The 25,431-nt window shown below is 54.4% G+C and overlaps 1 protein-coding gene across 3 annotated transcripts in view; it reads right to left on the bottom strand.

The window, feature by feature from the left end:
• Positions 1-25,431, bottom strand: part of CLIP2 (CAP-Gly domain containing linker protein 2) — a 69,972-nt gene that overhangs the window by 23,705 nt on the left and 20,836 nt on the right. For 2 of the 3 annotated variants that reach the window (XM_070412808.1, XM_070412810.1), the window contains exons 3-8: positions 13,024-13,574; positions 6,439-6,563; positions 4,751-4,964; positions 3,741-3,938; positions 2,254-2,357; positions 416-476 (exon numbers count right to left, since the gene is read on the bottom strand). In XM_070412808.1, the coding sequence (XP_070268909.1) occupies positions 416-476; positions 2,254-2,357; positions 3,741-3,938; positions 4,751-4,964; positions 6,439-6,563; positions 13,024-13,574 (1,253 nt within the window). Of the gene's footprint in view, positions 1-415; positions 477-2,253; positions 2,358-3,740; positions 3,939-4,750; positions 4,965-6,438; positions 6,564-13,023; positions 13,575-16,481; positions 16,582-25,431 lie in introns of all 3 variants that reach the window. The other variant, XM_070412809.1, reaches the window with a different exon arrangement.

Raw genomic sequence — 25,431 nt, 5'->3', positions numbered from 1 at the left:
ATGTTTTTCCATCTATAATTTCTGTGACTCAACAACAAGCTAATTTTAGCCAAATTTTACCTGGAATCTAAGATGAACTAAGGGCCCAAGGGCCACCTTTAGGGCCATTACCCAACAAGGCAGGGACTGGGAGTCCAGTCAATACATCCTCAGGCCCTTGATGGCCAAGACAAGAAGTATGGCCCCTCAGGCTCCTGGAGCTGAGCCATTCCCACCTGTGACATCTGAGTCTCTCATGACCAACTCCTCCCCACTCTCCCAGAGTATGACCTTTGACCCTTCTTCATTTCTCCCTCAAAACCCCCGTGGCCCCTCCGAGGGGGCCTGGAATTGCTGCCTGGACCGCATGGCCATTTGCCCCACAAGGGCTGGGCCTGGGATGCCGAGCAAGCCAGGCGGTGCCTGTGACTGTTACCTCCAGGTCTCCCTTGGTGATGGACTCCTCCTCCACGCGGAACTGCAGGTCCTCCACCTTCCTGCGGGGGGAGAGGGAGCTGAGCGGGCTTTGCCCAGACAGGTGGGCTTCGCCAAGTCAGCAATGGCAGAGAGATGAGGCCACAGATGGCCCAGAGTCCGAGGTCAGACCACACAGAAGGTGCTGTCCCCGTTGAGGGGACACCTGCCCAGAGCCACACGGCTGATGGGGCAGAACCTCCTGCAAACCTCCAGCCCTCCCAGCTTCCCGGCCTGTGCTCGACGCAGAGACCACCGACTTCTCTAAAAGGGGAGTGCTCAATTCCACATCCTTCCTCCCAGGGTGGCTGTGGGAATGAATGAACAGAGTGATGCTAGTGACCACTCTGTTTTCACCACTGCAGGGGACAGACATGGCCACAGGGAATAGTGGAGGGCGGGGGGTGCAGTGGGGGGAGGCAGGGAAGGAGGTAGGCTTTTCCCTGCTGATCCACACTCATTCAAAGGGCTCAAAATTGGGGCTACAGTCCCAATCCCCACTGCTCCTTGATGTGGAGGGCACCACCCTCAGGGAGACACATTCACCCACCCATGTGCCAAGACACCATAGGGGAGACGCAGGCACATTACAGCTCACAAAGCTGCTCTTATTGGGCTTCTGACAGCTCCCAGCACACAGATGAGGAAAACTGAGGCCCAGAAAGGGCAAGGGACCTGCCCAAGCGCATCCAAGGCGATGCTGGGTCTTGTACCCAGGCCCTTCCTGAACACAAATCCCACAATGTCTTAAAGATGTGCTTTTGTTTTTAGGCAAGCAGGCGTGTTGCCATGGGAACCAGACGTGTGGACCCTGACAAGCAACTCTGGCAGATTTAAGTAAGCCCTCCCCTCCCCAGTCAGATGGTAACAGCCTGTGGAGCACATGCCTGGCTGAAAGCCCCAAAACAGACGCATGGTGGGGGGCTGCCTACTACATGGGGAAGGGAAGGAAGCCACAGAAATCTGTGTCAGCCAGGAGACAGAGAAGCTCCTGGGCCAAGGGAAACCCTGTTCCCCAGGCGACACAGGACCAAGCCAGGCCAGGGTACCCACAGAAAAGGAACCACAGCCCCACTAGCCACCGAGCCTGGGCAGAAAGAACCAGCGAATGATGAACAGGCTGGTGGCCTGGGACAAGTCCCTTTCCTACCCTGAGCCTCAGTTTCTCATGAGTGACATGAATTAACACCTGCCTAGGCTAATAGTAAGGTTGAGACCGTGCAGGTACAGCACTCAGCATGGGGCTGACACCAGGTGCAAGGCGTTTCAAGCATCCCTTTGCTGCTGCTTTTCTAAGCCTCAGTTTCTTGACATGTGAAATGGGAACAGAGCTTCTGGACAGGAGCTATGAGCTCCATGCACAGAACCTGGTCCAGGGGGCGCTCCGAGGACCTGAGCTGGTTCAAGGGGTGAGAGCACTGGCTCTTCCTCATGGTGCCTGTCTCCCTAGGGGCACGGGGCACGGGCCACCCCCTCCACGGGGCATTCTCCTCATGACAGGCTTCCTGAGCCGTGTGGGGCAGGAACAGTGAACCCACACAGGTGGGAAGGACAGTGTCCCCATGTGTTCAGCACATGCCGGGTGCTTTACTGGAATTATCGTGTAAGTGCCCCCAACAGCTTGTAGACATGGGGATCACCAGCCCACGTTACAGATGAGATGACTGAGGCCCACAGAGCTCATGTCACTAGTCCAGGTGACGCAGCCTGTAAGTGGTGGAAGCCGGATTTGGACCTGGGTCATCCTACGGAGGTGCAGAGAAAATGTGTTCCCAGGACCAGGGCAGGGGCAGCACATACCTCCTCTCCTCCTCCAGCTGGTTGGACAGGTCTACCTTCTCCTTCCGCACGCTCTCCACCAGCAGCCGGGCCCGCTGCAGCTTCTCCTCTGCTTCTGCAACATACTGGGCCCCCAGCAAGGGCAGAACAGGGTCAGCCTCCTTCTGGGGAGTGGGGGCCAAGTGGGGGAGGGGTGGGAGGTAGCAGGGGTGGTGCAAGTAGTCAGGCCTGGAACCCTAGCCACCCCTACTCCCCTGCCAGCCTTAGGTGAGCTTGGACTGTGGGCCTGATGTGAGGGGTAGGCCCAGCTGTGGCCTCACCCAGTGGGAACCTCAAGTCCACCTGCCCCCATATCTAGCACCCCAATATCTGCCACCTCCCACAACTCCCAAGGACCTAGAACACATTGTCTTGTGAAGTCCCCTGCCACAGCACACATGAGCTTGGCCTTATTTTTTAAATATATTTTTATTGATTTCAGAGAGGAAGGGAGAAGGAGAGAGAGAGAAACATCAAAGATGATACAGAATCATTGATTGGCTGCCTCCTGCAAGCTGCCCCCTACAGGGGATTGAGCCTGCAACCTGGGCAAATGCCCTTGGCCAGAATCGAACCCAGGACCCTTCAGTCTGCAGGCCAATGCTCTATCCACTGAGTCAAACTGGCTAGGGCTGAACTTGGCCTTATTAATTCCAGCACCCAAGAGAGGGGTGAGCTGGCCCCGAATGGGGGCAGTGGCCCAGGAGGGGGCTCTCATGCAGGTGACAAACATCAGGGAAGAGTAGACATGCGACAGCAGATGACTCAAGGCTGTGGGCAGGGGATTACTTCCCCAAAGCCCAACCCACGAATCCGCTCCAAAGTTCAATCTGAAACAGGACAGGTGTACACAGAAAATCTGTGCACGAGCGTTATTTTGAAAAAGTGAGAAACTGGAAACAATTTAAACAATAGCAGGGGACTGGCCACATCAGCAAGGACGCAGCCTGTGACAGACAGCAATGCAGCTAGCTGTTCAGACGGGGAAGAATGTTCCATGACCGAGGAAACGCTAGTACTGAGGAGGTAGGAAAAAGCAGGGGACAGTTTATTTCCAGGTTCTTTTTTCTAACTTTCTTTTTTTAAAGATGTTTTTATTTATTTTAAGAGAGAGAGGAAGAGAGAGAGAGATAGAAACATCGATGAGAGAGAAATATCAACACTGATCAGCTGCCTCCTGCACAACCCCTGCTGGGGATCAAGCCTGCTACCCAGGCATGTGCCCTGACCAGGAATCCAACCATGACCTCTCAGTGCACGGGTGCACATTCAACCCAAGCCTCACCGACCGGACTCTACCCAGCTTCTGAAAGCGTGTGCACCTATCCACCAGAAGGACTTCCGCCAGTTGGAGGAGGAGTCTTCTCTGCATACCCATCGTCTGCACTCTGAGTGTGAGTGACCTGTGAGCCTGGCCTGGGAGGCTGCTGGTGTCCCTCTGGGTGCCCACTGCCCGCCTGCCCACCCACCTGCTCATGCTGCGCCTTGAGCAGGGCGATCTCCTTCTCCACCTCGCAGATGTGGCTCGTGGCCTTGGCCACCTCAGCCCGCTCCAGGTCCCGTTCAGCCAGCAGCTGCTCAATGTGCTGCTGCTTCTCCTTCAGTGCCTCTTGCAAGGCAGTCGTGCCGGAGATCTTGCGGGCGTAGCGTGAAGAGGTCTCCGTGAGCTGCAGGAGGGCATGGGTGCAGGCAGGACTCAGGATCTGAGCACCATCCAGATAACCCACAGCTACCCAGCAGGTGGGGGCCCAAGGGCCTGCACTCCCAGGGTCCTGCCCCTCCCCATGCTACTGCCCCTGCCTACTTGTGCAGGGGGAAGCGTATTATTTCAGATTCAGGAAACTCCCCCCTCCCAGGAGAGTCACAGCTGGAGCTCTCCCTCTCCTGGGTCAGGAGGAACCTTTCATCCTAGACCAGCGGTTCTCAACCTGTGGGTCGCGACACCTTTGGCAGTCGAACGACCCTTTCACAGGGGTCACCTAAGACCATCCTGCATATCAGATATTTACATTATGATTCATAACAGTAGCAACATTACAGTTATGAAGTAGCAACGAAAATAATTTTATGGTTGGGTCACAACATGAAGAACTGTATTTAAAGGGCCAGAAGGTTGAGAACCACTGCCTAGACTGAGCTTGGCTAGAAGCTCTCTGCCCAGAAGGGCAGCCTCACCTTTTCCCCTCATCCAGGGTGCCTGTGGCAACCTTTTTTGAAACCTACACCTGTATGACCTGCCCTGCATCTGTATGACCCTCAACTCCCAGGAAAGGCTCAGGCTACTGACAAATCAGTACTATAAAAATAACAATAATGTAAATGGATCAATTTCCCTCGTTAAAAGATATGTGCTTTCATCTTTCCTCAAAAACTCCAGTCTGAGGATGCCTGGCGCTAGTGCAAGTCAGGAGCACCTGGATCCCTCTGTCCTCAATCCCCATCCATACATCAGGACACCCCTCCCCAGCCCCACCCTCACCAGGCCACTGCGGCTGGGCCGGCCCCCCACAGAGGAAGCCACCGAGCTGACGGAGCTGATGGAGGAGCTGCTGGGACTGTGGGTCAGCGCTGACACACCCATGGCCATACGCTTGGTCTTCTTGGCTTTGGCTGGGCTGGTGGACGGGAAGCCGATGCGGATCACCTTGTGGATGGGCGCGAAGAGACCAAACTTGGGTGGGCACTGGAAGTACCTGGGGAAACAAGAGAGATCCATGCTGGCATCATGGCCGCATAGCCTGCAGCTTCACCTGCCTCCCCCACCTCCCTAGAGCCCAGTAGAGAGGCTCATCCTTGGGGCACAATCACCCATATCCCAAGACCAATAGAAGAGACTCCCAGAAAGGGATTAGAGTAAGTAGGGCCTGAGATTCTTTGCAGCTGTGAACAGCTGGGGCTGGGCGGGGTGTCCTGGTGTATGTATGGGGGTTGGGAATAGCTGTTGGGCATATCTGGGGGGAGGCAGGCGAATAACAATTACTGAGCACATGCTCTGCCCCAGTCCCTTTTCATGAATGCTCATTTTAAGCCCCCAACCACTCCACTATTGTCTACATTTCACAGGTGAAGAGACAGGTTCAGAGAGGTTCAGTAACTTGCTCACAGTCACACAGCTGGTCAAGTGGCAATGCTGGGACTGGAACCTCTAGCCTGCTGGGCTCCAAAGCCGACTATGCTTGGCTCCATTCAGAGGCCACCAGGCATATCTGCAGCCCCACTCTCATGGCTGCCCTGGTCCACCCCAGACCCAAGGAACCCCATCAGCTCTCTGCCATGGAACTCCCTGAATAGAGAAGCAAAAGTGTGTGTGTGTTGGGGGTTGGGGTGGGGGGCTGCCACCCAACCTGCCCCTGAGGTCAGAAAGCAGGAGTAAGTTGAGAGAAATGTCGGTCTTGAAAACAGGAAGGCAAAGTGTTGTTATGGAAACTCTGGGTGATCTCTTGAAATCTCTCCGGTCAAGGATTCTACATGGGACCAGGCGAGCTAGTTCTGTCCAGTTTCTGACTCACTTTGAAACAACCACCCCGCCCCTCCTCTTCCTGCATTAAGGTCTTTGCTCGGGCTGTCCCCCAGCCTAGCATAGCTTCCTTCTCAGAGCTGCCACAGACTCATCTGGGCCACAGAAGCTAATCCAGGCACAGCCAACGCAGGAACGCAGGCCATCTAGCCCGAGCCCACATCCCTGACACTGCTCACCCGTCACATCACCCACCCCATCCCAAGTGATTGAGACACAGTCTTAGACCCTCTTGACTCCACATTCCCACAGTCAATTCCCTTTAACTGGAGGTGGCATGGAGCCTAGAACCAGTAGTGACCCCACCCTTGCCTGCAGAGCTCACTGTCTGATTTCCTGTGTTGTCCAGAGAAACCCCAGGGAGGCAGGGACCACTGCCTCTCCTAGCGTTTGCCCCTGACTCTGTGTGACCTTGAGCAATGACCTCTCTGGCTTCTGTTCTCTCATCTGTAAAACGGGGATGATAGCTCCACGATCTGCCCCACACACTGCTGTGACAGAAGGATGGAGGCAGCATCTGTACCGTGGTGTCTGGCACAGCCACCCACACACTCAACACTGGCTTCCTCAGATGTCCCATCCTTGTCCCCTGCACCCACCCCAGGCAAAGACAAGCCCCCTCCCACACTCCTGGGAGAAGCCCACCGTACCTGGTGCCCGCCACCGCCCCATCGTTCTTCCCAAGGGGCTCGTCCAGCTCCACGCCACACCACTCGCCCTTGGCAAAGTCCGTCTCCCCCACATAACGCACCACGCCAGTCTTTGTCCCGCCAACCTGTTGGCACATGGAGAGACTCAGGGCTAGAGCATAAGTGGGCACAGGCAGAGGTGGTGCAGGGACCCAGGCGCCAGGCTCACCCCACCCCTCCTTTCCAAAGTGCAGGAGAGAGGAGAGCTGGGGTGAGGAGGGACACGGGTATAACCAGCACTTCTCGGGGCTGCCCAGGCAAGAGCTTTGAGACGGACAGGTAGGCCTGCATTCAAACTCTGCAGTGTGAGCTTGAGCCCGTTACCGAACCTCTGAGCTTCAGCATCTTCATCTGTGAAAAGGGATTTTGTGAGGGCTACGTGCTCTGTGTGCAGTACATACTAGAGTCTCAATACATTTTATCCTTAAAAATGAATGTTTCAAATGGTGGCTGCCAGGGGCTGGCAGGAAGAGGGAAACGAAGAGTTGTAGTTTAAGGAACAGTTTCAGGTTTGCATGATGAACAAAATCTGTAGATCTGTTGCACGACAGCGTCAATGTACTTAACATACTGAGCTGTACACTTCAAATGGTTAAGAAGGTACATTTTCTTATGTGTATTTTACCACAGTCAAAAAATTCACAGGACAGACTAATAAGTGTGACTATTACTGTAAAAATAGTTTTTTAAAAAATTAAAGTTATTTATACATAAAGAGTCAGATACTTCTAAAGCCGCCCTGAAAGCTTCTCTACTTCTCCCCAGAAGCAAAACTGTAACTCTTTAAGCTGAACTGCTTGGTATTTTATCTCCATATTTCTAACTGACATGCTTATGTTGCTACTTTGTGCCTTTTCAATTTTGGGTGCCATTCACTGACTTCCCATCAAGGAAGGGAGGTGCTAGATGCCCATCACCGCTGCTTCACACCTACTTCCGGGCTTGCCACCCTCTTCCCCGTGGGGATGTTGGTCGATTCGGGTTTACAGAGCTATGACCAAGCAAACAGTACTCAGGGCCCCTCTCCCCTGGGGTGGGGTCTGGCTAGAGCACTAACAAGCCTGCCCCCGCCCCAGCGAGGTGCTGCTGCAACCTTAGTCCTCAGCTGCCTCCGAAGCGGAATCCTCTGTCCCTTCCCATCTTCAACAGGATGAAACCAGACAGGTATCCTCAGAGATGGGAGCAGAGCGGAAAGAGTGGCACAGTCTCCAGAGGGGACGGGTCTGTACCTGAGCCCCACCTGGGCCAGCACAACCTGGGGAAGCTCACCTCCTGAAGCCCCAGAGATTCTGCAGCGGCTCCCTCACGTGTGTGCCAGGCCTGCCCTCCAGTGATGAGAACTGCCCCTTCTCTATTTACTATTTTTTGAAAGTAAGATATTTAAATAGATTTTATTGATTTTTTACAGAGAGGAAGGGAGAGGGATAGAGAGTTAGAAACATCGATGAGAGAGAAACATCGATCAGCTGCCTCCTGCACACCTCCTACTGGGGATGTGCCCACAACCAAGGTCTATGCCCTGGACCGGAATTGAACCTGGGACCCTTCAGTCTGCGGGTCAACGCTCTAACCACTGAGCCAAACCGGCTAGGGCTCTATTTACTGTTTTTATTATGCTGCCCAGGATCAAACTGCTGTCAGGGGCAAAGCTGAGCTCACACCCAGGCCTGTACAACCCCTAAGCCTACCTTCCCACTTTGCCACCTCGACACCCCCTGCTGGGTGTTTGACCTAGCGGTTGTGGGGGCAGGACTGGTAGAGAGAGAACCTCATTCTTCATCTCTCAGGACCTTGTTCCCGTACCTAATCGGGCCAGTTGCCAAGGGGACCCTGGAGGGACACAGCCCTGTGGAGAACCGACCAGTCCAGTGGGGGAGCGTCGGCTGGTCAGACTGCCTGGTGGGCTGGTACACTCTGGTTACCTGCATGCTAGGCTGGCCTCGGCTGTGAGCTTTAAGATGTACTGGGAGCCTGGCCAGTGTTGCTCAGTGGTTGAGTGCTGACCCATGAACCAGGAGGTCATGGTTCAATTCCCGGTCAGGGCATATGCCCAGGTTGTGGACTTGATCCCCAGTGTGGGGCATGCAGGAGTTGAAACATGCAGGAGGCAGCGATCAATGATTCCCTTTCAGCATTGATGTTTCTATTTCTCTCTCCCTCTCCCTTTCTCTCTGAAATCAATAAAAACATTATAAAAAAAATATATGTGCTGGGCGAGGGTAGCAGGTGGTTCTCTGGAAAGGTCCCACCCTTCTTGGGTTGCCTCTGTGGCCAGTGCGTGAAGGAACGTGAAGGGACGGAGCCTTCACCTACATGGAGCTGCTCCACACAGATCCCGCTTCAAGGACGGCCTGGCTGCCCTGCTTCGAGCCCCTCGGGACTGGCCCTTGTTGCAGGCCCCTCACCTGAGCTGAGGCCTTTCCTGGGGCAGCCACACCAAGTACCTGAAAGGTGGACACCTGGCTCAACACGGGGTGCTGTGATGGACAGTCTCTCTCTAGAGCTCCCGGGCTGGCCAAGCTCTATTCCCCTGCGTGCAGTCTGACTTCTCCTTCTGCCCAGTCTCCCATAGATGCTGAAATCCTTCATCAACATCTGCACCGCAAGCCCACCTCAGCAGCTACTCCTGGAGAGCCCGACCTGTCACGGCAGCCTTTCTGCCATTGACGTCCTTGGGGGTCAGAGAGCTCTCCCACCACCTCGCATCTGTCTCCACATCTTTGGCCTGGGGCGCCTCCTGGAGCCACAAGCAGCCAGCCAGGCCTCTTCCTTAAAGCTCTGTTCCTTGCTAATTATGCCCCACAGTGTCAATGGTAGATGACCAAGACATTTCTGCTCCCCCACCCAGGCTGCTGGGCACACAGAAGGTGGAGGACACAGGGAACGTTCCTGGGCTGGTAGGTAGAAGCCCAAAGTCCCATCTCAGCCTTGCCCATGCCCTGCTGTGTGACTCTGAGCAAGTACTTGCCCTCTCTGAGCCTCACTGTCTTCACTCAAACAACAATCAGGGCCTGGTGGTTTCTGCCCCAGCAGGCCTCTCTCTGAGTCAGGATTGGCTCTCACCGGTCAATGACCCGCAGGTGGGGTTGTCCTCCCAACCTCTCCTGTCACCAGGTCCCACCTGCCCTCTCGGTTCCTGCTGCTCTGCATTTCCAACCTGGAATGTCTTTTGTCTTCAACGACCTCAATCCTAAACTGGTGGTTGCGTGGCTGGTCCCTGCGTCTGCCACACCGGTCATGCTGCCTCTGAAACCGACTTCCCTAAAACCCATGCAGACAGACCACCTCCTGGGCTACGGCAGGGGCAGAGGGTGGGAAAGCCAGGCAGGACAGCCAGCCTCTGGGCCCAGCTCGGCTGCTGCCACTGTAGGTGCTGTGGGAAACGCAGGTCTCTCAGTCTGTGAAATGGGCGACTGTGAGAACAAGAGGTGATCCACGAAACCCAATGCACAGCTCCAAACAGCATCTGAAAATTGAGCCAGACAGGCATGTAACACAACTTCCAGTATTTAGGTAACACTATTCGGGGAAGGGGAGGCATGTTTCTCCTGTGGTCTCCAGGTCTCCCTCTCACCCTCCAGAGGTTCCTCCAGGGACCAGGGCCTCTCAGGGCTGAAGAGGAAATGGATGGTGGGTGTAAAGTTTTCGGCACAGGATTCCATTCACAGCAAGCACTTGACCAATAGAAGCCAAGGACATTCAGGCCATTGTGAGCCACCGTGTGCCCTCAGGGAGCCTCCCTGAGCTCTAAGCACTTCACTGCACCCAGGACCCCCTGGCCGAGGAGAATGCCCACCCATCATGGAATTAAAAAAAAAAAGTTTTCATTGATTTTCAGAGAGAGGAAGGGAGAAGGAGAGAGAAACAGAAACATCAATGATGAGAGAGAATCATTGATCGGCTGCCTCCTGCACACCCTCTACTGGGGATGGAGCCACAATCGGAGCATGTGCCCTGATTGGGAATCGAACCGTGACTTCCTGGTTTATGGGTCAACATTCAACCACTGAGCCACACTGGACAGGCCCAAAACGGACTTTAATGCTGACAATAGCTAACACTTCACAGAGGTTACACAGAGCCACGTAAGACAGATGAACTATTATCCCCATTTTACAGTAGAAGAAACTGAGGCAGAGAGGATAAATAACTTGCCCATGATTACCTATCTAGTACATAAACCTTATGGGGTAGTGTTGAGGCCCAAATGAAACCAGGATCCAGGGGTATCTTTAAAGGGCAGCACAACTTAATAAGCATAAATACCGTTACTTATGTTCATAAATAATGAACACAGCTCACACCTTTGACCTAGGTCAGAAGCGGACTTGTGGTTGGTGAAGCTAACAGCTTAGGCAACAGGGACCCTCACCTGCATTGGCCTCTTCCAAGGCCCTGACAATGCATTCATGGGAATCACATGATTTACAAAATTTTCAAAAGCAGTATTTTTTCATATAGTTTTTCCTAGAGTCCCTCATCCTCAAATTGTGTAATGTCAGGCCTCTATAGTCACCCATGTCCGGGATATAATTTTTTAAGGGTGGGAAAGGGACCGGAAGGAGAGGTGTCAGGTCTTCACAGCAGGTCCAGGGGAGAAAAGCAAGGTCCAGGGTCAGCAAGCCAGCTGGGTCCTGGCAGTGCTGGACCAGCCAGGAGGACTAACCCAAGGGCAGCTGCAGGCGAGGGTGGGGTGGGTGGGGGGCAGGTGAGGCCCGATCCTTGTGGTAGAAACAACCCCCTCGTTCAGATTCCTCTCCCGCACCAGAATCCAAGGGCGTCCGGGCAGGCACAGCTGATGAGTGAATAAAGGATGAATGGCCCATCAACTCCTGGCTGTGAGTCCTGGGCAGGCTGTTTCCCAGGCTGAGCCCAGTTTCCTCATCTGTAAAACGGGGGGATAACCCCTATCTCGTAAGGCAGAGGGGAGGACCCAGAGGGGAGGACCCACAGGGACAAGGTACAGAAAGTGCTGGGCAGGTGCCCAGCATGGGCTACACTCCCCAGAAAGCAGTGTCTCAAAGACAGGACTCAGCCCACTCGCGGGCTGGGAAGTCAATGGGGCGTCTGCTGCTACTGCTGCCAGCTCTGATGAAGGCTTGAGGTTTCAATGGGGAAATGGGTATAAACATTTCCTCTCATCCCCCCTACCCAAATGCGCTTCCCAGAAGCCTCCAGGAGAAACCATGGCCCTGTGCAAGGTCTGTGGAGTGGGGAGGGAGGATCCCAGGCAGTGATAACTTGTTGGGATCCCCACATTGGGACTCCAGAGCCTGCCAAACCCTTCCCCGCTCAGCCTGAGAGCTCCGGCCATGTGCTCCCCACCTTGAGGTGGGAAACCCCTCCACTCGCCTCCACCTGACCTGATACCTCTCCCTCCACCAACTGATACCTTTCCTTGACTCCTCAGACCCCAGGCCTGCCTGACACCCTTCAGGTAAATTTTTTTTTTTTTTTTTTTTTTAGAAATTATCTCTTCTTTACTGCTACATTCATATAAAAAGGTTGATATAAGGCTAGTAAAAGAAAGCCACAGTATATATAAAGAAAGTTGTAGGAAGTTAAAAAATATATGGCTTTAGTGTTTGGAAAAGCAGTTATGAATTGCTCCTTGGGTTTACGTATCCAGGCGATTGCAATTCTGGGTTTGGAACTCTTGGAAGTCCTCTGGGATGGTGTCATTGCAGTGATACTAAGGTTGGACCAGATGCTGTTTGCTTGGGAGAAGCAGAAGACGCCGAGCCGGCCTTCTCGTATGGTGTTATTCTCACCTACCCAAAACCATGGTTCTCGAAGGACAGGGTCAGCCCGGAGCCACCTGGGCCCTGGATTTGGCACAGCAGATCTTGGCCCTGTCCTGTGTACCTTGCCACCCCCAGCCTAGGTCTGGCTCACAGCAGGTGCCAGGAAAACACTCCCACATTCATACTACAGGATGAATCCAGACTCTGAAGGGCTTGAGGGCAACTGCCCGTCTCTTACTCCTGCCCCAACAGCGGGAGTAGCGGAGAAGAGGGACCCCTGGCAGGTAGACTTGCCTAGAGAGCCTGTTGGCTCTTGTGACCCAATTCTCTCCTCCACAGCAACAGTGATTACTCTCCGTTACGGTTAATTAGATGTCTGAACCAACTGCCGACCCTGGGCCAGGGGTCTTGAGCACTCTAGTCCCTGGCCGTTTCAGTATAGGCCTGGCACATCCATGATGGTGGCCCAGATCAATGACTATCATCAATAATAGGTAACATTATGGGGCACTTACTAAGTATAGGCACCATCTAAAGGCATTATACATATTAATGCATTTCAACTTATGTGGAAGGTACTATTAAAATTCCCATTTTATAGATGGGAAGACTGAGGCCCAGAAAGGTTAAGACACCTGCCCAGGGTCACGCAGCGACAGTCTGCAGAGCCAATTAACCCGTCTCCCTGATTCCTCTGTGTGGTTCTAACAAGGAGTGGGTGACCCAGCCGGGACCCCACCCCTGACAGCCCCCTTGTTCCAGCTTGCCTAGTGGGGTGCAGCAGTGGGGGGAAGGGACTCACCAGCACACGGTCTCCCAAGCGCAGGTCCTTGTCACCCCGCTTCACGGAGCCACTGTCCGAGAGGTTGGAGCCTGACTCGTTGCCTGTCTTGACGGAGCTGTTGAGGACACTCTCCCGAAGCGGGATGACGCGGCTGGTCAGCGGGGGTGTGGCCGTGCCCGAGTGCAGCGACAGGTTCTGGGCGGTCAGCGACTCCACCGAGTGGGTGTCGCTGCCCGAGCCCTCAGCCGTGGGCTGCCGGGTGAGCTTGGAGGGCCGCGTGAAGATGCCCTGCAGGGCCGGGCACTCGAAGTAGCGCACGCCGCCCACAGCGCCGTCGTTCTTGCCCACGGGCTCGTCCAGCACCACGCCGGCCCACTGGCCGGGTGCGAACTGCGTCTCGCCCAGGTACTGTACCACACCTGGCTTCACGCCATTCACCCATACCCGCTCGCCGACCTCAAAGTCCCCCACGAAGTCATCGCCCACCTCGGCTGCCTTCGGGCCCGGCTTCTCAGGGGCAGCGGGCGCAGCCACAGAGGGTGCCGAGGCCTGCTTGTGCAGTGGGGAGCCTGGAGAGTGAGGAGAGAGGCAGTGGTTAGGGCTGAGTGAGAGCTGGAAGGTGCCAGTGCTGGTTACCTGATGGGGAAACTGAGGCAGGTGTGGTTGGCAGTGTGGGCTTGGGCAGGTCTCATTCTTCATGGACCTTGTGCCCCAGCAAAAGGCTATTCCTTGACAGCCGGCCATAGCCACAGACATTTTGGAGCAAAGAAAGAGCCAGGAAAAATATCTTACTCCACCTCTAAACCTCCCCTCTCCTCCTCCTTCCCAAGTCTGAGCCTCAGGGTTGTGCAGACCAGAACAAGTGGGAGGGAGGAGGGCAGGAGGAGGAAGCAAGTGTGTAACCTCATTCTTAGGACTGAACGTGGGGTTCTCTGGCCTGAACTGGGCCCCCTAACCCAGTCCTCCTTGTAGGAAGGAGGACCCTGAGGCTGAGAGAGGCAAAGGCCTCGCCCAAGGCCACACAGCAGAAATGGGACTCAAACTCTGCGAGGGGGCCTACCTCCCAGGAGGTAGGGAAGGGAAGCAACTTGCTCAAGGTCACTCAGGAAAGGACAAAGCAGAGCTGGCCCCACCGTGCTCTGTGTGTGTGTGCCTCCTGGGTCCTAGGCTCCTGGGAAGGTGGGAGCTCAGAAAGCCTTCCTGTTTGCACCTCAAGATCCAGAGGCTGCCCCTCCTTCCTGCCGGACCATGCATCAAGCAGAGGAGAGCTCATCTTCTCTATTCCAGAGGCGATGGGCTTGTGAAACACAGATGGAGACAGGGGGCAAGCAGGTGTTTCTGACCCTGATGTTTCCATGGGCAGCCAGTGGAGGGGGCCTAGGGCAGCAGCTCCAACCTGAGTCCTCCTTTCATCCAAGGCCAAGGGCCCCGGGGCCCCGGCCTGGCTGGATGCTGTCTCGGGCTGGAAACCAACCCTTAAGGACAGAGCTTCCGGGACGAGGAAGCCACACAATTCCAAGGCAGGCCCAACACACGAGGCCAAGCAGCAGGGTCTCCCTCTGGCACTGGCAGCGGTGGTGGGAAAGCACGTGGCACCCAGGCCCGAGCAGCCAGGACGGGGTCCTGACCAGGCGGGAAGGGACTACCTCTCACCTGGGAGCTGGGCTCCGGGAGATCAACGAGCTTTAATGCTGAATTTGATCAACAACCGCAGTCATCAGACCCACTGACGGGTGCTCTGTGCACAGAGGCTGGCAGGCAGCAGCCATCTGGCCCTCACAGCTAACCCTGCGAAGGGATTTTGTCGTCCCAGTTTTACAGCTGAGGACACGGGCCCAGAGACGGCAGGTGCTTCATCTCAGCTCCCAAGCAGTAGGCAGCAGAGTCAAGTCCTGGCCAAAGGCCTCTGGCTCCTGGTGCAGGGCACTTTCAAATCATCTAAAAAAACGTACACACAATGCCCACAATGCCCAGCCCCAAACTACCATCACCCCAAATCGTGGACTCCCCTGAATGGACCTATTTCCCAGAATCTGGCTAAACCCTAGGGTTCCCTACAATCAGAAAACAATCTCATCTCTTACTTCTTCATATGTAAGGATGTCCCCCTCCATTTCTTGTGGAGATGAGACGCCTGAGTGGGACCCTGGTTTGGGGCCCAAGGCTCTCTTCCACCACCGAGATCCCAGGAGGCGGAAGTCACAGTGGCTGAGGGGGCAGGTCCTGGAGCCCAGCAGTCCTGCTCTGGAACCCAACTTCCCCCGCCCCACCTGTGTCGCTCACCTGCACCTCTCTTCTGGGCTGTTGTGTGACGACAGGGACAGTGCCTGCCTGGTCCATACATGTGCCCATGAGTGCTGGCTTTTGTTATTTCATGAGAATGACTTATACAAAAACTAAGGGGCTAGAAAAAAATTAAATATCACAAAAGGCCCAGGAGGCAGAAGAAGGGCTTCCAGGCAGGTTTTGGGCAAGTGGCTCCAGCCCTGAGTAAAATAAGGGGCGGGGGGGGGGGGGGGGGGGGGCAAGTCCTCTGAAATTGACATAAAACACTGAGTGCAAGTCAGTTGACACAGACCCCATCCTGCTGGTTCCTTGTGCCTGGGCCGAGCTCCTGGGAGTCCTCAATCTTGATTTAGGATTTAGGACAATCCTGTACCACAAAGAGCTTCTGCTGGGACCTAGGTCAGGCAGGCACCTCCCTTAGGCAAAGCTGCTCTGAAAAGCAGGCAGAAGGGAAAGAAGCCCCCACCCCCTCCCAACACTGCCCAAGGGGCCGGTGGGCCCATCAACAATGAGGTGTCGATGTGATCACCATTAAAGCAGCAACTAGCATTTATGAAGTGCCAGTGCATGCCCCCAATAGGCTGCATTCTTATCTTGCAGAGGAGGAAACAGAGGCTATGGGACTTGCCCCCTGTTACCCAGGCAGGAGTCGCCCCGCTGGTCTGGCCCAGAGCCCTCCCTCTCGATGACGCCCCAGGAGGCACACATGCCTAGCAGGTGTCAGTGTCGTCCCGTATCCATTTCTACAACACTTCCCTGTGCCAAGGGCCTGCCTGATGTCTGTTACCTGAACTGAACGGTGGTGGTCCAGGTGCGAGCCTTCTCTACCTGTCCTCTGCTTACAGAGGAGAGTCCCAGGTCGCAGGGAACCCAGCTATTCTCGGCTATTCTTGGCAAAAGGCTGCCTACTCAGCTGTCTTCCCGCCCAGCTGTCCCGGCTCAGGCAGACCCTCAGGTAATATTTCTTCCCCACCCGCCCCTTCCAGGGGCCACAGGCCCAGGGACCAGTTGTTTCAACAGCTGCTAAAATCCAGGTCAAACCCTGGGGCAACTGCACTCCGTATTTCGCTCCACTTTTCCTCTTTGGCAAACCCTCATCAAATCCCCTCTCACACTGGGGAGTGTTCAGCAGCCTGAACGTGGGGAGGCATGGAAAACCCTTCCAGGGCCAAAAAAGAAGGAACTCTTACCTTTTGCAACAGCATGGAGGGACCTGGAGAGCATTGTGCTAAGTGAAATAAGCCAGCCAGAGGAAGACAAGTATCACATGGTCTCACTTTTATGTGGGATCTAATGAACAAAATAAAACGACGAACAAAATAGAAACAGAAGCATGGATGCATGGAAGAGACTGACAGCTGTCAGAGGGGAGGGGGCTTAGAGGGCTGGATAAAAGGCGAAGGGATTAAGAAAAAAATTAAAAATATATATATATTAATATACAGACAACAGTGTGGTGATAGCCAGAAGGAAGGGGAGTGGGGAGGGTAGGTGGGCAAAGGCGGGGAAAGGGGACAGAAAGAGACTTTGCTTGGGCCAATGGACACACAATGCAGAGTGCAGGTGATGTTATGTTGAGTTGTACACTTGAAACCTGTATGGTTTTATGAACCAATGTCGTCACCCCAATAAATGTTTTTTAAAACTCACTAAAACAAACAAGCAAACAAATAGAATAAAACATAATTAAAAAAAAAAAAAACCCTTTCAGAGTCCCCTTGCCTCCAGGGAGCCATTGTAACATGCTGGCTAGGCCTGGCCAAGCCCCTTCTCTTATCTGGGCCTCAGTTTCCCCGTGGGACAACTAAGAACTAGGTCAGAATAGCCAGGGACCTGGCCAGCACTGATATTCTATGGACCCCATCTCTCCTGGAGGAGCTGCTGTGAGTACTCCAGCTCTCAGACCTGGCTCCCCCTCACGGCTCTTAGGCTCTGAGGCACTGAGGCAGGCCCTGGAAGCTCCCTGAAGCCAGGATCTGGGCACTGCTCCCTCCAGGTTCCTGCACAGAGCAGCAGGGGTCTCAGCAAACCCCCGAGGCAGCGACAGACTTAAAGCTCACAGAAGCAGCTGATCCTTTCCTAGGCGCGGGAACGAGGACATTTCTTGCTGGTTTCAAGTTCAAAGTAGAACTTGGATGGAAAGGGCTAATGGATATGGTGTGGAGTGACAGCAGCTGCTGGCCTGGCCCACAGTGGGTGGAGGCCCAGGTGAGAAGGCATCCTCCCCTCTTTCCACAAGGACTCAAGTCCCACCTCCCTGGGGAGGCAGGGACAGGTCCTTTCCACACCTGCCCATCTCAGCCGCTGAGGGTCAAGAGGTCAGTGCCCCTGACTTCAGAGCCAGGTACAGTATGTTTTAAAACTTCGCATGGCACACCAGTGTGCTGCAAAACCCTGGTTAAAACCGCTATCCTAGAGGAAAGCTAAGAGCCCTCTTCTCTCTTCAGAAGCAAACTTCTATTCCCGTTTGGTCTTCCTGGGAGCTGCCTCCCCATCTCTCCTCTCTCCCCCGACTGGCTCTCCAACAGAGCCCACTGTGGCATCAACACCCCGGCCCATGAAACAGCAACTTCTCCTGTTGTCCTCCACTCGCCTTCCCAGCAATTAAGCTTTCCTTTCTATTTAAATGTTTATCACAGAGGTCTTTCATATGCCACGGAAGAAAATTAGAAAACATAGGTTAGCGATTTTTAAAAAAATTAAAGCACCAATAGTCCTATCATACAGACATAACACAGTTAACGTCTTGGTGTGTGTTTCTCTAGGCCTTATATGTACATGCATATATACTGCATAGTTAAAAGCAGAAGCAAGGCCATATATAGATATGACTTGGTCTCCTGCACTTGGAGAGGTGGGTATTTCCCATCCGGCACCATCGAAGGAAGTGGCTCCATCCTCTGAGGAGACTCTGCTTCCCAGACCCTCTCTGACCCTCAGCTCCCGACCCCTCCCCATGGACACTACTGGAGGGAGGCCGACAGTGCCCCTTCCCGGACCTGTGGCTGCTGTCCCTGCTGTCCACCCTCTCAGAAAGCTCCCTGTTTCTGTGACAGGACTGGGGGCCTCTCTGCCTCTTCCATCCTGGTGGTCCTTCCCAGCAGGGCAGCCTCTGTCCATTCCTCCTCCCACCTACATTCCAGCCAGCAGTTGCTGGTAAAGGCTGAACAACTAGCTCTCTGGGAGAAGATAAATAAATAACTCTGATCTGTAGCATTTGCCAATTTCCATGGTGTAAATTTTCCCACCATGGCCAATTTCAAACTACCAGCATGATATCACTGAACATGGTACTGGAAGAAATGATATCGTATTTCCACCATAGAATAAATAACCTCAAAAACACAGATATTATAAATCTTACCATGAGTAAAATAATAGTAGTATGAGGGTGCAAACACTACCAGAAGTACCACCAGAAGTCATGAGTTTTGAACATATTACCTTTGTTTTTTAATAGAATTTACTTAATTGTAAATTTACACAATCTGCTTTAAAAAGAATGGCTGTGATTAACATCTGACTGGCAAAATTCCTGAAATTTCACAACTGGTCCTTGTGAGCTGGCATGGGTTGGCACTACCACACCACCAGTTCCAGCCCAGCCCACACCCTGGATGGGTGGCTGATCCAAGACACGTACACATTCTCTACATACCCCACAAATGAGAGATCGGAAGAGGATGCAAAGAAGCACCAAGTCCCTGAGAGTCTCCACTATGACAGCAGGGCGGGGAGAGGGGTAGAGGCAGGAGAAATGGCCTCCTTCTCCGGTCAGTGCCTGGGGAACCCTGACCTATACTGTGACTGTGCTCCCCACATAACCCTACCCTCTCCTGAAGCTTCAGCTACTGCCTGTACACTGACATACTTCTGCTTTTTAAAAGACACTGATAAATCCTCCTTGTAAAAGATCTAAATGACACCGGAAGATGTAGAATGAAGTTGGGCCCTAACTGCACTCTCCAGCTCAGATTCCTTCCCTGGATACCAGACCTGCCCACCTAGCAGCTGCCTCCTCCAGGATGTCCCCCAGAATCTCACACTCGACGTCCTGAACCAAAGGACACCCCCCCCCCAAGAGCTCTTCCTCTGTTCTCCCCATCTCGGAAGTGCCCCCTACCCATTCATTTACCCAGGCCCAGACCTTCATTGCTCCTTCCCCTCCTACCCCAACAACCTAGTTACCCATCAAGATCCAGCAATTCCACAGAAGAAATAACTCCTAAATCCACATTTCTCAAAGGCCCCTCCCAAGTTTAGGCCCTTGAAATTTCACACCTTGCTCAGCACAGCAACCTCCAAAATGGTCTCCCAGCCTCTAGTCGCCCCCCTTTTGCTCCAGGCCCTCTTCCAAACCCTTCAGAGTGAGCCCTCTGCAAGGCAAACCTAATCACACCATCATCCCTCCCCCGCCCCATCCATTTGAAATCTTTAGATACAGATCACTTTTTATGTTCTCTTTTTGCTTTTTTAATGCTACTTTTGTAATGAAATATAATAACAATGAAGTACAATGTTTTCAAGAAGAAAAACTAAAATAAGGAAGGTAATCTTTGCCCCATTTCCCAATGAAATAATTTAGAAAGAAAAAACGAACTCACTGTCTTGTCATTTACAAAGCCAACAAAAAACAAAACCTGAATCTAAGTGCCCCAAAAGAGGGGAACAGTGATGTAAATTATCAAGCCACCCTTAAAAATTATTCTCGCAAGGAAATGTTTCTGATGTGATGCTTGAGGAGAAAGCAAGGTTTCTCATCAACACACAGCACGGAGGCACAAATGCCTGGGGCTGGGGGAATGGGAACACAGGGACAGGACAGAAAAGAATCTATTTGAAAAAACACAAGCAGGGGCTTTGCAGGAACCCACAGGGACAGATGTGCTATGAAGTCTGCCCCTGCAATGAGAGGCAGAGGGAACCAAGCGCACCTATGCTAGGATCTGGTCCCTCCAGGACCTGGTCCGTTTCCTAAATGTCCCACAGAAAATAGTTCCACAGGGTGTTAACGAGTACAATGAAAAATAAAACTTAATCTCAAACTGCAAACAAGCTTGAGAACCAGTGGCTTAAACAGAGCTAGGGTTATGTTGCTGCAGGACTTCTCAGAGCCTTTAAAGTGCACTGTGGCCACTTAGGAAGGGCTATAAATAAGGTAACCACACGATTCATCAGCCAAAACCAGGTACCTTGGAGAGAAAGGAGGTGTTATTAAGACAGCATCATGCCAACACCACAGGTGTAAACTAGGGCTGCCCCAGGCAGAACATGGCCGCCCTGGTCTTAAAGTACAGCATTTCCCTCTCTGTCACCTAAGGAAACCCTGCCTGTCCATCAGACCAGCTCCAATAGCCCTCATCGGCAGCCACCCGCCAGGGCTCTATTCTTCCTTGGTTTTGCACAGTCTGCCTTCCAGGATACGCATCTGCACCCCACCCAGAACCCAAGCGCTGGGAGGTGGGGCCCATACCAAGTCCTCCCCCCATCCTTGGAGCCCCAGGACTGAAATGCAGGCTGGCCGTGAGGCTGAACTCCCCTCCCTGGTGGCCCCAAAGCAACACACATAAATGCCCACAGTCCCTGAAGCGGCTCTCTGCTCTAAGCTCCCCCTCCTCACCAGCTGGTGCTCCAGGCATAGGGCACGAAGAAGGGACAGGTCTCCATGCATTCCTCACGGGAGCCTGGCTTTGCCACCATGAGCCCCAGCCCAGTTCACCCTGAGGTAAGTCCAATACGGCCTTGAGGGAGAGCCGAGTCCATCCGTCCCAGCGCACCCTGACCAAGGCAGGGCCCATCCCTTCTGGCTACCACAGGCCCTGCATCCCCCTGCTGCACTGCCTCCAACCACCCATCCCTGGAGAAGGGACGGCTCTCAGCCACTATGGGGTGGGCCTCAGTCCCAGGGATTGCTCATCATCCTTCTAGGGCCAAATGGAACTCAGAAGCCCCCTGCCATTCCCTCTACCCCCAAATCAGGAGGGTAAAGCCACCTCCCAGCAGACTCAGCCAGGGACCCAGGGAAGAAAGAAGTGGGCGGCTTACCCTGGAAAGAGCAGAGCCAGCTCCCCATGGAGGAGCCCTGCTGCCGCCACACACCGGGGCGGCAGTGCTGGCAGCTGGGCCCCCACCCCCTGGATCAATACCAGTGACGTCAGGAGCATTAGGAGGCTTCGATGCCCCTCCCCTCCACAGCCCAGCCACAAAAATGCTCAGCTTGGCTTTCCCCATCCTGAGGCCATTAAAAAGTTTAGGATGTGGTTAGGGAGAGCCAGAGAGGTTGACCTTGAAGGGAGTGAGTGCTGCTGGGGGCTGTGCTGGCTGGTCTGGCTCTGCAGGGCTGGCAGCCCTAGTTCTGCCCAGGTTTGCACAGCATCTGGGACAAGTCACTTACAACGGGGATGATGCCTCCTGCCCTCCCAGGGAGCAGGGGTACCAAGGTGAAAGACAACCCTTTAGGGTGGGGTGGGGTGGGGTCAGTGTCTAAGACTAGAGGCCAGCTCTGGGGCCCCGTTGGGGCAGGGCAGGCTGGCTGCCATGTCTGGAACACCCAGGAAGTGCAGGGGTATCCAGGCCCAACTCAGTAAGCCAGAACTAAAAGCTCTGGGACCAGCCCCAGGTCGGCCCTTTGCGGGGATTGAGATATAGGGGTGAACCCCACCCCGAGTAGCCCGCTCCCTGTCTGAGAGGAAATCCATGCATTCTTCCTTGACCTCCTGTGTCCTGGGTCCGCAGCAGGAGGAATGGCCGCAGGCACATTAGGGACAGTTGTCACCAGCTTAACGAGAACAGCCCACTCCTCCCACCCTGCCCACCTGTCCGGGGTCTGAGCTGAGTGTGTAGAGCTGGGACTGAACTTGGGGCACCAGCCACACCACCAGATGCCAGTGGCTTGAGCCAGCTTTAGACCCAGCCTAGCCTGAGTCTCAACTCCAGCCCCATCGCTCTCTGGCCCTGTAACTCTGGGCAACTTAGCTGAGAGCTCCGAGCCTCAGTTTTTTCATCTTTAAAATGGAGAGAAGAGCAGTTATCTCACTGGGTTGTTAATGAGAAATGTGATACGATGACTGCTGTAGAGCCTGCTTGTGACATAGCAAGTGTCAAATTTTGTCCCTCCTGGAGAGGACACCTCTGGGGCTGGACCACTCTGTGAGGGATGGGAAAGGTCCTTCAAGGCCTGCCTGCCCCCTCGGAACAAGGGCAGAGGGGAGGGCGACAGTGGCTGTGGTCTGTCCCTTCACTCAGTCCAGAGTCCGCCCCAGGCCACTGCAGTCAGCCCTTCCTATTGGGGCAAATGGGACGCCTGGCCTGGCCTGCCGTGACCTGGGGCTCAGGAGGGAACCCCATGGAAGGGCTAAGAGCCCCTGTTCACAGTGTGCCGCAGCCCCCACCCTGCCGACCACTGCAGGCTGCTCCTGACCCAAAGGGAGGGCCGTATGCCAGCAGCAGTCTTGGGCCGCCAGGCTAGAGGCCTGAACCCCTTCAGGCCCAGGATAGATTCCAAACCCCCAGGTGGCCCCAGGCACAGCTCCCCAACTTCCATCTAGGGCCCTGACTCATGCCCTGGACTTGAGTGACCGCCCCCCTTGTCCACTCACGCTGCTCTCTGGTTCTTCGACATCTCAAACCTCAGGGCCTTTGCAACCACTATTCCCTCTGCCTTGATGTTCTTCCCCTAACCTCAGCTGGGCTGGCTCCTGTCACTTAGATCTTTGTACCCATGTCACCTCCTGAGCAAGACCCTCCCTGACCTGATCAGAGCAGCCTCCAAGTGCTCCATCCTGTCTGGCTGGGATGCCCCGGACCTTGCTGCCTCACTCAGGCCTTTGCCCACAGGTATGTCCCAGACACCCTCCTGCACACCTGCTCGGACCACCTCTGGGCCACCTGCTAGTGTGAGAGACCCCCTACCATGGCCCCCTGGGTCTGCTGCTCTGAGTGTCACAGCTCCTGGGACCGACACAGGCCCTCCATCTCACGGGGCAGGGGGCAGGGGCATCCGTCCAGGCCCAGCCCTTGGCTAGACCCTCTGCCAGGAAGCTGAGCTCATGCTTTGGGAGGCAGCCACGGCCCCGATTCCCAAAAGAGATTCCAGCTTTTTACTGTCCCCATCCCCAACCAGGCTCGTCTCCTCAGGCTCATCTTTCAGGGCCCCTGCCCCTCACACAGGGTCCCAGCCTCCGATGGGGGCAGCACCTCCAGCTCCTCAGAGAGCAGATGGCCAGTTCTAGGGGGTGGGGGAGCAGCCTGAGGGGCCCTGCCCTGCTGCTCCCACCACCCCTCCTCTCCAGAGACTCTTGTTATGAGCAGGGACAAAGCAGCTCTGGGTGGCAGACATCTCCCTTCCCCTCTCACAGGGTTTCTCTGCCTCTGCCAGCTCTCCCCCAGCCTGGGTGTCTGCAAAGGCAGCTGGTGCCAGAGGAGGGAGGGCACCGCCAAGCCCAGCCGCAGCCTTTCACGCCCACGTGGAATACAGGGGCATGGCTCTGTCATCAATCAGACATTCATGGAGTGGCACCTCCTCTCTCTGGAACAGCCCTTCGGGGTAGGGGGGTGGGGGGGCAGGCCAAGTCAGACCACTGGCCCCCACCCTCAGGGCTCCCAGGCCACTGTGCAGTGTGACCGGGAAGCAACCAGCACACCACACCGTGTGCTCCATCCCCACTCCCTGGAGGGACTACGACGCAGCTGTTCTAAAGGACGGCAAAGACACTGCAGGCACCGTCCAAGGTGGAACAGGAAGATGCAAACGCGGGCACAACCCATGATTTAACGACTAAACAATATGTGCAGCAGGGAAAGACGGGAAGGGAATCGTCACAGTGGTGGCTGTGATTACGTTCAGGGAGGGCTGCTGCTTCTTTTACCACTTTCCAGTTTTCTGTAATGAGATTACAGATGGGTGGAAGGAAAAGAAATTACTCTTTAATGAGTTCTGTACCTGCAGGCACTTCACATTCCTTCACTGACGCGATCTCATCAGAGATGCTATGCTCCCATTAGTGGCGCAGAGAGGCTAAGTCACTCAGGGGCAGAGCACATTAGATCTGGATCAGAGCCACATTCAGGCCCCTCTTGACCAGTGGGGAGCGATGAGGAAAGGACTCTCTCCAGTAGAGAAGAGGGTCAGTGTCAGGCCTGGCTGGTGCCCTTCTCCAGAAAGTAGGCTACCCACCGCCACTGTCATCGCCCCCCTGCACCCGACCAAGCTCAGCCCTCTCGGTGTCTTTGCCCATGTTCTACTCCACTGCCTGCAGGTCCTCCTCTTCGCCAATACATCCTCCCACTGTCAAGGCTACGCTCTTTCAGGCTTCCTCCAAGAAGTCTTTCCTGATGACCCACGTATGGTGGTCAGAGCCCTGGCAGTGAGTTGTACTTGTACTTGTACGAGGATATATTTGTATATCCTCGCCTGGGTGACCAATTGCCACTGGTCTCCCCAAGCCGTTCTTAACCCCCGCAGTCCGTTCTGCACGTGGTGGCCTGAGGGATGTGTACATGCCGTCATTCCTCTGCTAACACCCTCCCACAGCTCCCATCACCCTGAAACCCAAAGCCCCTGCCCTTCATCATCTGCCTCTGCCACCCTCCCCAGCCTCATTCACACTCCTCTCCACCCAGACCTGCCTTCCTTCTTAACATACACAGTCCATCCCTGCCTCATGGCCTTCGCTCCGCTTGTTCTCTCCACCTAGAACGTCCTTCCCGCCTTGTTTTCTCCTGCCTGGCCTCTTCTCATTGCTCAGGAGCCTCCCAGGAGTAAGGAAGGTTTGCCACCTCAGACGGGGAGTCTGGACCTGCCTGTGTAGGTCCCCGTGGCCACACCACACAGCTTCCTCACCCTGTCATGCTGGCTGTTTGGCTCTGCCAGGGACCTGGTTCTGCCAACTGCCCAAGCCTTTGGCTCAAACTTTCCTTGACCCAACCCAGGACCCAAATTTCCCAGTCTGGCCTCTGGCTATTTTTTTATCTCCCCAACTTCTGTGCCAATCAGATGACATGGAAGCATCAGACCTTGGTGGCTGCAATATACTCAGAGCAAGGATCTGTGTCCAAAGATGTTCATCACAGCATCTTTTATCAAAGTGAACATAAAAATCAGTCTCAATTTTCAACTGCAGAGAATGGGTTAAGGAAATT

This window comes from Myotis yumanensis, unplaced genomic scaffold (assembly GCF_028538775.1).
Source record: "Myotis yumanensis isolate MYYU_CA2020_CCGP unplaced genomic scaffold, mMyoYum1.0.hap1 SCAF_4, whole genome shotgun sequence".
In the NCBI taxonomy this organism is placed as follows: Eukaryota; Metazoa; Chordata; class Mammalia; order Chiroptera; family Vespertilionidae; genus Myotis; species Myotis yumanensis.
The sequence above is the reverse complement of the archived record's forward strand: the minus strand, read 5'-3'. Positions and strand labels throughout refer to the sequence as shown.